Below are 12,671 nucleotides of genomic sequence, written 5' to 3' on the forward strand. Positions count from 1 at the left end.
AACAGAAACATTGTTGCTGTCAAATCTTACACATTTTAATTTATTTCAAGATTTTGCTAGAAGGGTTTTCCAGAAAAGAAGCTGTCTTGGTATCTATTGCATAGATTTATTTTCATAGCAGTAATGATTAGGTATATGTTAGTTATATGTGTGCTCCTGTGCACCTCCCCCCAGACTTGCTGTTATGGCAAGTCCTGGGGGGAAGGTGTTACGGAAATTTAGTCCATTTTAATTTATCTTCTACTGGACCAAATTTAATGAAATTTTGCACAGAGCTTCATCTTAGCTCTATTCTAGAGGAAAGACTTTCAAACCTCTGAAAATTGTAGTAGTTTTTTTTTCAGGATAGTGGAAAATATGAACATGTGATCAAGGAAATTTTCTCATGTAATAAATGGGATAATGTGAACGTATAGCATATCATTGGAAAGCTAAGGAATTTAGAAACAGAAATATTAAAGTTTTAAGATACAAAAAATTTTCGGAAACTGGGAAATGCGTTAATTCGAAAACGCTCTGGTTTCAAATGACGGTGTTTTCAGATTGAATGTAATTTTTTTCTTTACAATTAAACTCTGAGGCTGGAAAAGAGTTTTTTGCACATTTATGAAAACATTCTTCAACATGTCATCACATCTTTCAATAAATACTACATGTAATGGAACAACTATAGATGGTGTATTTAGTATTGAACTAAAATCTGTTCAATGTAAAAATTATATATCCTACTTTAGTCATCACAGACCAATACTTTCAATAACCAATATGTAATTATTATTAATAAAATAAAAACATTGTTATATTATTATCTATGAATTTTATTGATATCTGAAAATTAAAACATTTTTAACACCTGCCAATGACTCTTAAATATGCTAGCGGCAGGACACATTACATACCTAGTACAGAATTTTTTTTTTTTTTTTATTTAAAGTGTTCAACACTATCCAGATTTGAGTTTTGATCCTTTTGGGATCAGTGAGCATTGTGAAAATCTCAACAATCCAGTGATGGGAAGTATTCACAGTATGAAGTCTGGGTAATGACAAACACTTTAAATGAAGCTACAGTATACTTCTCCATTGGAGCACCATATTTTGTTTATAGTGTAGTTATTTTCTTGTGCCTTCTTGCATCTTACATTATGGATTCTTCCCATCACTGGGTTGTTAAGGTCTTCACCTGCTGACAACATCCCAGATAGGATTGAAACTTGAGTCTGGGCAAACACTTTAAATAAAACTGCAATATACTTCTCCATTGAAGCAATAAAATTTATTTAGAGTAGTGCAATACCAAGGCAATTTGTATTGGAGCTTCTCCACAATGCGAGACTGATACAGTAAGCAGCAAACTTAGTTTGTTCAGAATTTGATCAGTACCTCCAATACAAAGGAATTGGTGATGTTAGTTTAAAATTTATGATTCAACGTCTGAGAAATATCTGAATATCTTATCTTTGAATTATTATTCACGCTTGTAAGACTGAACTGCTAGGATTTTCAAGATGCTAATTGTACGAAACTTTTCATTTCAGATCTGCACGAGGGAAACCCTTGTTTGGGACAGTTGATATACTAAAAGTAGCTTATAAATACTTCAATCTTTGTATTGGAAGGTTTAAGGGTTCAGTCACTTGTACAGAATCCATGGGAGAAGAAAAAAAAATTTTCTCATCTTTCCAGCAATTGATTGCTGCCCATGTCTAGGAAATAAACTCATACACCGACCATTGGAAAAAATTTACTGTAACTAAAATTTTACAAATAGTATAAAAACAAATTATTTACAATAAACTAATGATTGTATATTGCGGAATACTAAAAACTGTAATAAAAGATCGTTTACCATAAAACAAGCTAAAATATAAAATTAAAAGCGCTAAAAACCTGGAGCTTTCGAGAGCGTCAGCTCTCTTCTTCAACAGTAATATGACTTTCTGCAACATCTCCTTAAATAGCAGGTTCATGGTACACGTGGTATTTCTCCACGTGGTTCAATCGGCACATGGTCAGAACCGGAAGCGGAAATGTCTCGGGTACGTGGCAAATAAAATTGTTCATCCGAACTTAATACAATTGTTTCAAAAATAGGATGAATACGCATGCCTCTATCTCTATTCATGGTATTCTTACTGGATGAACCAATCTGTAAACCCTCGAGCCATTTACGCTCCCGGTATCCGTGTGCACGATCCAAAATAATAGCATCCTCCGGGGAGATTTGATGCTGCTTCTCCCAAAAATGTTCGGCCACGGCAGACTTACTGTAATCAGCAGTTCTTATGGCATTTAAATGTTCCCCCAGACGATCCCTAAGCCGTCGTTTTGTTTCCCCCACATAACACTCCCCACAATCCGGGCATTCTATAGGTAATATTGGTAGTAATGTTTCTTCTAGACACCTGGTTCTTATCAGAAGGTTAGTTTCGGATAAAGTTGCAAGGTAGCAGAGTCATATAGGCAAAGACAAATTATGAAGTTCAATAGGTTGGTGAGTGAAAATGTGGTACAGCGATATGATAGGAGTACCCATTTTATACATAATTTGAGTAATAGACAACTCACGAAAGAGCAGGAGGCAGTCCTTAGTTTAGGCCCTAAGTTCACGCTGGTTCCTTCGAAACCCCCCATTGCGGAGATAGCAATGGGTATTGAATGGGCCATTAATAGGTTTCCTGAGCCTTTAGCTAATGAAATCCGTGTGAAGTCTGCTTCAGCGTTGAGTCAGGTGAGGAAGGCATCCCCGAATCTCAGCCTTAGTCAAAAGAGAGCACTAGAAGAATTGAGAAGAGACAAAGGAATAGTTGTTTTACCAGCAGACAAAGGAAGATCAACGGTGGTCCTAAATACAGAAGATTATAATAAGAAGGCATTGGAACTTCTGCAAGATAATAACACTTATAAGGTGATCCAGAGGAACCCATTGGTGGGTCTGGAACGGCGAGTCAATAAATTGGTACAGTCCTGGTTGAACATGGAGAAGATTTCCAAGGAGAGTTACTGGTCATTACACACTACAGGTAGTCAACTCCCGCGATTCTATGGACTGCCAAAAAATTCATAAGGCAGAAGTACCCTTGAGACCTATAGTTTCATTTGCTATCGGGGTACTTGGCCAAATTAATTGCACCCATAGTGGGGCAGTCCGAGTATGTTGTTAAGGACAGTAGAGAGTTTGTGAATTTTGTGGGGAATTTGACAATAAATGATGATGAGAGCATGATCTCTTTTGATGTTGTATCTTTATTTACATGTATTCCTATTAATCATGCAGTATATTGTGTAAAAATGGCATTGACCAGGGATACCTCACTTGGTAATAGATCACTGCTCGGTGTGGAAGATATTTGTACCGGGGTAGAATTATGTTTAGCTAGTACTACCATGTTATTTCAAGGAACTATGTATAAGCAGGTTCGCGGTACGGCCATGGATTTACCCATTAGTGCCACCGTGGCCAACTTGGCCATGGAGGAGTTAGAAAGTAGGGTTTTTAGTGGGTGTTCGTTTCCTATCAGGAATTGGAGAAGATACGTTGATGATACCTTTGCCCTGGTCCAGAAGGGGAGGGAGGATGATGCCGTTTGTTGGCTTAATAGCTTCTCCCAATTTATACAATTCACCTCAGAGGTGGAAACGGGCGGTACTCTGTCGTTTTTGTATGTATTGATCTCTAGGGTGGGTTTTAGGCTTAAGACGTCAGTTTTTAAAAAACCCATGTGTAGAGGTCAATACACCCACTATAATTCAGCACAAGCTGGACAATACAAGAATAGTGTAGCAAAAGCTTTATTTGACAGAGTAAGATCACACTGTACCACTTCTGAGGATAAAGAGAAAGAAATTAATCGTGTCATGGCAGAACTTAGAAAGTGCGGATACCCCCAGAGGATCCTGGATAGATATAGTAGAGGGGTGTCTGAGCGTAGGGAGTCGTTCGTCCCGGTAGCCACCGCATACATCCCCTACTATCCGGGCCTTACTGAGCATCTGGCAAGAATTTTACGGGGTTATAAGACACGCTGTGTACAACTTCCTGGGCGGAGGCTGTGCACAGCTGTGTCCCAGGTCAAAGACTGTATACCAAAAGATCTCAGTAGCGGAGTTATTTATAGTATAGAATGCCCGGATTGTGGGGAGTGTTATGTGGGGGAAACAAAACGACGGCTTAGGGATCGTCTGGGGGAACATTTAAATGCCATAAGAACCGCTGATTACAGTAAGTCTGCCGTGGCCGAACATTTTTGGGAGAAGCAGCATCAAATCTCCCCGGAGGATGCTATTATTTTGGATCGTGCACACGGATACCAGGAGCGTAAATGGCTCGAGGGTTTACGGATTGGTTTATCCAGTAAGAATACCATGAATAGAGATAGAGGTATGCGTATTCATCCTATTTTTGAAACAATTGTATTAAGTTCGGATGAACGATTTTATTTGCCACGTACCCGAGACATTTCCGCTTCCGGTTTTGACCATGTGCCGATTGAACCACGTGGAGAAATACCACGTGTACCGTGAACCTGCTATTTAAGGAGATGTTGCAGAAAGTCATATTACTGTTGAAGAAGAGAGCTGACGCTCTCGAAAGCTCCAGGTTTTTAGCGCTTTTAATTTTATATTTTAGCTTGTTTTATGGTAAACGATCTTTTATTACAGTTTTTAGTATTCCGCAATAAACAATCATTAGTTTATTGTAAATAATTTGTTTTTATACTATTTGTAAAATTTTAGTTACAGTAAATTTTTTCCAATGGTCTGTGCATGAGTTTATTTCCTAGATATGAGTTTTCCCGACCTCAGAGGCCTCTTTCAGGAGATTGCTGCCCAAATAATTTAATATATCGTTTAATGCTTAAGAGTTCCCTTTTCAGATTTGGACATTGGACAACCACTTATTTGAAATGTTTATCAGTACTTTCTCTTTGACTATAATGGCATGTTAGAATCTTTATCTTTGAATCTTTACCCAAATATAGATTAGATAAACATAAACTAGATGAGAGAGAGGCTGCATGCACAAGTATAATACTAAAGTAACATGTTGATGATAGAGTGGTCCTTGTGAAAGCTCAGTGCCATTTACAGGGGGGAAAAAAAAAGAAATAAAATGTGGCTGCCATAACAATGAAGTTGTTAACACTCATCTTGCTATGTGGCTATCCTAGAATATTAACAAAAACTTTAATTTTATTAATTTTTCGAAAATATTTTTTTATTCAATGTTAATTAATATTTGGCATTTTAATAGGCTCTGTACCCAACTGTAGAAGATGTGTACTGTGCTCATATTGATACAGATAGAGGAGTTAAGGAGAAAGTCAGATTCTATGATACATGTGGACTGGTAAGTGTGATTTTTAATGCTTCTTACTGTTTTTTTTTTTTTTTAATACTTTATGTGTAATGACAAAAGTGTATATGTATAAAAACCAACATTTAAAATTATAAAATTAATACAGTTGATTCTGGTTATTTGGGACACATTGGGACTAGTGCATTTTGGCCCAATTAAGCTGCTGCCCCAATTATCCGAAGTTTCACGTAAATAGTTAAAAATACAGTGGATCCCCGCTTTACAATTGGTTCACTGTACAATCAAATCACGTTACGATGGACTCACCATAGTAAAGTACCGTTCACTATACGATGTGTAGTAAGCACCGGTCATTGTGATCACGTTTGTGTATTGAATTTTAATTCTATTAAACAGCGATTCTAATTAGTGAAAATAGGAGGAATATTATCCAGGGGCTATAAAAGTGAAGATATACTGTATTAAGCACAATTTACCCTTTATTGCCTTACCAATTAAAAAATTAAATGATACGTGAAAATCGGAAGAATATACATGAAAATCGGAATAATTAATGCTTACTGTAATATGAACATACTAACTAATTGACATTTCTGTTCACTGACATTTGTGGGTGGGGGTTAAAATTTAAAACAGTAAAAAGAGTAGCAATCAATAACAAAGAACACGGCACACACAAATTGCAAGTAACACGAAATGTGCAAGTGAAAACGGAGTAACAAGTTACGAAGCTTTAAAAATAGGAATGAAGAGAAGATTCTGAAAATTAATTTTTTTATATGATTGAAGATTCTATGGAAGTATAAACACATTTCACCATAATAATCCACAGAATTCCAGCTGTCGGTATTATCGCAAATTCAATAAGATCAAGTTTACTATCTGTTTATGATAGATTACTCTAACAGAAAAGTTTCTATTGTTTCATGGTTGTGACCTCCAGAAATCCGACCGAACCATATGGTACGGTCGGAGACAATTGTAGGGTAATCTCCAGTGCTGCAGTCTCCTGTCCTGATTAAACGGAAATGTTGTCCCAATTAAGCAAAGTAAACCCTGGCTATTTTCAAGATTGGGTTCTGTTTTTTAAGATTTATCCCAAATAAACAACTGCCCCGATTAACCGGCGGCCCAAATAACCAGAATCCACTGTATTTGAAAAATTTTAATTAAGTTTAAATAAAACTTAATTTTTTATTTATGCTAAGCACCTATTGTCTTCATCATGTTTGTCTGTCTATCCATCCACATGTAACAGAGGGACCCCCAGCATACAGATTTTCACAAAATTTTGCATTTGGGCTTGCTAAAAATATTTTAACCAAACCAAATTTCTTTAAAATTGGAAAAATAGAAATCCGGCAATAATTATTCTTTTTTCTGCACAATTTACATATAAAAAAGAAATTCATAGATTAATTGTCATTTTAATGCAGTATTGTTAGTTTTAGACAGTCAGTGGTGCGAGCTTTGCATGTATTTTATGCAAGACTTGTGAATGTGATGTTGCACGCATGTGAATACATATATATAGAGAAAAAAAGGACTTAAAAAAAAAAAAGAGTAATATGGAAGGAGAATAATGAATATCATCATTATTCATCATCATTCTACTCTTCTGTTTGGCACGGGTTGAGTCCCTATTTTGATCTCATCCTCCATTGTTGTCGATCTCTTGAATCTTGCATCATTTGTTGATAACTCTGAAAGCCTGTGTTTTCCTTTAGGCATTGGAGCCATTCTCTTCTGGGTCTTCCTGGTGGTCTCTTATCTCCAATTCTTCCTGTCAGTACTACATTAGGCAGCCTGTGTTGTTTCATCCGGTTCACATGTCCAAACCACTGAAGTTGTTTTTTGTAGATTTGCTCTATTATTCTGCATTCAAAATTTAGATCTCTCCTTACTTGTTCATTAGTTTTATGTTCTCTCCAATTTGTTTTATTGATTTTCCTTAGACATCTCATTTCAAATGATATTATTTTTTGCCTTTCTTTCTTATTTATTCTCCAATTCTCTGATCCATAAGTTGCTGTGGGTATGATGACAGTTTCATATAGTTTAATTTTTAGACTATTTGAGATTTTATTGCTCTTTCATATGTTTTTGAGTTTGTTCATGTTTGTCCATCCGATGTTCAGTCTGTGATTAATTTGGTCAATATTACTTATGTTTCTGGTTATTAGAGAGCCCAGGTATACAAATTTTTGTACTTGTTCTATTTGTTGATTTTGGATGTTTATGTTTATGTCTTCTATGTTTTTTCTGATTTGCATTACTTTGGTTTTATTTATATTAATATTAATTCCACAATTGTTGCTTGCTTTATTGATGCTTGTTAACATTTCTTTTAGTTGTTCTTTGGTTTCTGTTAAAATCACAATATCATCTGCATATTTTATGTGGTTTATATTTTTTCCATTTATTATTGTGCCTCATTTTTCTTCAATTGATTTCATTAGTTCTTCTAGGTAGATATTAAATAGATATGGAGATAAAGGGCATCCCTGCATAACTCCTTTCTCTATTTCAAATTTCTCTTTTAAGGTGGTTAAATTTTACTATTGCTCTTGTATTTTTATAGAAATTATTTACAAACATGATTATTTCATGATCAAGTGGGATTTTTTGTAGTTGCTTCTTTAAATTTTCTGTTTACAGAGTCAAATGCCTGCTTGAAATCGATGAAGCACAGATAAAGAGGTTTCTTCTTATTCCAATATTTTTCTGCAATGATGTTTAGTGTGAATATTTGGTCTATCGTTTATCTGCCTTTTCTAAATCCTGCTTGTTCTTCCTCTATTGTTGCTTCATATGTTTTAAGTATCTTATTTTGTAAGATTCTTATAAATATTTTATATATATGGTTTAAAAGGGTAATGAGTCTATAATTCTGACAATTTTCTTTATCTCCTTTTTTGTGTATAGGTACTATTATTCCACTTTTCTAGTCTTCTGGTATATTACCTGTAAATAAAATTAGATTAAACAATTGTGCGAGGTGTTTTAACATTGCATCGCCTCCGAATTTCCATAGTTCTGCTTGGATACCATCATTTCCGGGTGCCCTGTCATTCTTCATTTGGCTAATTTATATTTTTTATAAATTAGTGAACTTCTTTCTGAACTTCTTCTTTTGTTATTGAGGGTGCTTTATCTCTTCTATTATCTAAGGCAAGAGTGTTTTTTCCTTCCTTTGAACAGGGTTTGGTAATATTCTTTCCATATTTTTTTAATTTCTTGCATGTTTCTTGTTTTTATATTGTTTTTATTTTTCATAGTCAGTATTTTCGGGATGTATGTTTTAGAGAGTTCCTTTATAACCCGGTAAGTTGTTTTAGAGTCGTGATGTTTATTTGCCTCTTCGCACTGCTTTGCTTTGTCTTCCATTTCCTTTTAGCAGCTTTGCATAGGTTGTCTATTTTGTTTTTTAGGGCTATAAAGCCCTAAAAAACAAAACTTTTCCCTTTTGTCTTGACTATTTTATTTGTTTAGTAGGTTTTTCATTTGTCTTTTTTCCATCCATACATCTAAAATTTCTGCTGTAATTCAAGGATTATTTAGTTTTGGTTTTGTTCCCAAGGTTTCTAAGGCTGCATCTTTAGTCAATTGTTTGGTTTTTATATATATATTTTCCATATATTTTCCCATATATTTTCCGCAGATAATGAATAGTTTGTCTTTTAATTTTTCTTGTAGTGTTTTCCCATAAATTTCCTTTATTTTATCTTCTTCAAATCGTGATATATTTAATGTTGCTCTGTTGTTTTTTGGCTTTGTATTTTTAAATTTCCATTTAATTATTGCTGCTAACAGTTCATGGTTGGTGTCAAAATCTGTACTTCTAAGAGGTTTAACATTTTGAATGGATGATTTCCAGTTGTTATTTATTAAAATGTAGTCAATACAGTTCTTTGTATTTCCATCTGGTGATGTCCATGTATACTTATGTTGAGGTCTGTGATAGAACAGTGTGTTGGTGATGAATAGTTTATTTTCTTTGCAGAAGTTCAAGAGTTCTTCTCCTTGCTCATTTCTATTTCCTATCCCGAACTTTCTTAATACGTCACTGAAATCTGTTGAAAAGCCTCCAACTTTTGCTTTAAAGTCTCCCATTATTATTAAAATATCTTTTTTGTTTGTGTTATCTGTGGTTTCTTTTAGGTCTGAATAGAAGGCAGCTGTCTCTGTATCATCATGTGAGGATTATTTTTATGAAAGATGATTTGGATTATTATACCTGGATTATTTTTATGAAGATTCCTTTTTTCTTTACCTTTTATTCTTAAACTTATCATTCTTGAGCTGTGTGGGCGAATTTCTATTATTGAATTTAATAGATATTTCTTTACTATGAAAGCGACTCCTTCTCTATGTATGTTGTCTTTTCTGCTGCGTTGTCCACAATTTAGATGGGACCAGTATCTTGGAAGAGTGACAGACTTCCACTGTTGCTGAAGATAGCTCCTCCATCTTCACCTGTAACCCAGGCAGGGGCCCATCCCAGGTACTGTTGGCCGGAGCCAGTCAAGCCTGCGGTTTTTTTACGTGAGGTATGCTCCTCCTTTCTCATCCAGGCTTGGGACTGGCAATGGCGGAGTTCTGCAATGGATATTATACAGTTATATACTGGCAATGAATATACAGTTATAATTAAACTAAATGACTCATCTTAGAGAATGTAAACCTACAGAGTTTTATTAAGTGTTCTATAAAGTTATTATATCAATAATTAATTGATAAAGAGACAACTCTATTTACTTTTAATTTCTGTTAATCGATTTAAGAAAAAACTTGAATGTGCCTGAAATGTAATGCACCGCATACATTAACTAACTGGTTTAATTTCCATATAACTTAAATTCCCTATTAAAGATGAAGACTGTGATAATACTACTACTACTAGATCTCATATAATTTAACAGAGTAAAATGTTATACTCTGTTAAATATTGTTTTAACAGAAATATTGCACATTTTTTAAATAGAACACAAAAATGTAAAAAATACAGTAATTTAGAAATTATTTTGCATATCTGTTAAAGCCATTAGAAAACTTCAATATGTGCTTGTTTCAGAGACATTGCCCCCTTAATAAATGAGTAACTAGGCACTTCAACATAATAGCTACATATGGTATATATCTGAAGTTTACATAGCTTGAATGCTCTAAATTTATACAGATTTAAGTAGTAGTAGTAGTAGTGGCATGTGATGCAAGAAAGCAAGTGTATGAGCTTATGCAGCATCAGCCAAAAAAAAAAAAAAAAAAAAAAAAATCATACCATTCCCTCCAAATGCCTGTCCAGTTCCTCCTTAAATTTTTTCAACCTATCAACTTCCACAATGACAGATGGAAGTTTGTTCCAGCAATTAACCACCCGCTGGCTAAAGGCAAATTTCCGCACATCTATTCTACATCTGTCTTTTCTTAATTTGAATTTATGCCCCCTTAGGTTCGTAATCTGAACAAGTGGAAGGATCCCATCAGAATTCAGCGTGCTCAACCCATTCAAGGCCTTATACACCTCAATCAGATCACCGTGCAGGTGCCTAGTCTCCAGCCACTGCAATTTGCAGAACTTAAGCCTCTCTTGGTAAGAGGATCTCTTCATTCCCCTCACCAATCTTGTTGCCCTTCTCTGTACACGCTCAAGTAAATCTATATCCTTCCTAAAATGAGGCCTCCAGACCTGTACGCAGTACTCAAGGCATGGCCTGACCATTGCCTTATACAGAGGGATAATCACCTCCTTTTGCCCTGCTAGCAAAATTCCTATATATCATTGACAAAACCCCATGACCTGCCCTGGCAGCCTGTCTGCATTGCTCAGAAAACTTCATATCTGACTGCACAATTACTCCCAGGTCTTTTTCATTTTCTACCACCTTAAGTGTAGTACCACACAGTTGGTACGTTTCTCTGGGGTTACTTCTACCCATATGCAGTACTTTGCATTTGTCAAGGTTAAACTTCAGTTGCCACTTCTTAGCCCATCTTCCCAAATTATCTAGATCCTGTTGCAGTAACACACTGCCATTACTGTCATTAACAACCCTGCCAACCTTTGTATCATCTGCAAACTTCGACATTAAGCCCGATATACCTTCATCAATATCATTGATAAATATACAAAACAACAGTGGACCTAACACCGAACCCTGTGGGACTCCACTAATAACATTAGTCCAAGAAGAGCAGCACCCATTGATTACCACCCTCTGTCTTCTCCCACTTAACCATCCTTTTATCCATTGTAGCAGCTTACCCTTAATACCATTCTGCTCCAATTTGTACAATAGTCTTCCATGCGCAACAGAGTCAAAAGCTTTCCTGAAATCCAAATATATGATATCAAAATTATTTTTTGCATCCAGTTCCTTTGTAACCACATCATAATATCCTATCAAATTTGTCAGACAAGACTTTCCCTTAAGAAACCCATGCTGTGTCTGAATTATTGCTGCAGTCTTGTCTAGATGATCCTGCAATGCATCTTTAACCAGTGACTCCATTATTTTACCCGGAACAGAAGTTAAACTAACTGGTCTGTAATTACTCGTGTCACCATTTGATCCCCCTTTGTGAATTGGGGATACATTTGCACATCTCCAGTTCGTGCGGACCTCCCCTGAGTCCAAGGACGCTCTCATAATTATGGCTAAGGGTTTGCTTAGTTGCTTTGCCGCCTCCTTTAATATAACTGGATAGATTACATCCACCCCAGGTGCTTTTCTTATGTTTAACTTCAACAATTTCTCCTCCACTTTGCTTTCAGTTATTCCAAAATCATTAAGTATCCTGCTACAATTTGATAACCTTCTGCCATTTTCAAACCTTAACAATTCCTCATGTGTGAATGTAGATGCAAAATACTCATTCAGTTTGTTTGCTATCTGAGCAGGATCATCAACAGTCGAACCATCGATGTCAAGTGGAGCAATCAGATTCATCCCCTTCCTTTTAGAGTTTATATAAGTAAAGAAATCCTTGCTGTTTTTCTTAGCATCTTTTGCCAAGGAGTTCTCATAATCTGCCTTCGCCTGCCTAACCTCCTTTGTCACCTGATTACAGATTAGCTTATATTTGCCATAGGCTTCTGAGTCGCTTGATAATTTATATGCATCCCATGCATTTTTCTTCTCTGTTACGAGTCTCATTAGTTCATTTGATAACCATTTAGGCCTAAACCTTGAACAATATTTCTTAATAGGTATGAAACTTTTAGTAGCATCCATGATTAATTCCTTGAATGCTTCCCACTTAGAATTTACTGTTGGTAACATCGTCAGTTTATCCCACTGTACAGAATTTAAAAACTGTCGGAGACCACTGTACTCACCTTTACGGAAGCA

At 35.5% G+C, this 12,671-nt stretch overlaps 1 protein-coding gene across 1 annotated transcript in view; it reads left to right on the forward strand.

Moving 5' to 3' along the window:
• The window catches only part of kappaB-Ras (NFKB inhibitor interacting Ras like 1), a 42,512-nt gene that overhangs the window by 8,252 nt on the left and 21,589 nt on the right, over positions 1 to 12,671 (forward strand). Inside the window, exon 3 of the mRNA XM_090382712.1 lies at positions 5,254 to 5,349. Coding sequence (XP_090238838.1) covers positions 5,254 to 5,349 — 96 coding nt within the window. The remainder of the gene's footprint in view (positions 1 to 5,253; positions 5,350 to 12,671) is intronic.

This window comes from Mastigoproctus giganteus, chromosome 10, assembly GCF_048544385.1.
Source record: "Mastigoproctus giganteus isolate SK-2022 chromosome 10, ASM4854438v1, whole genome shotgun sequence".
In the NCBI taxonomy this organism is placed as follows: Eukaryota; Metazoa; Arthropoda; class Arachnida; order Uropygi; family Thelyphonidae; genus Mastigoproctus; species Mastigoproctus giganteus.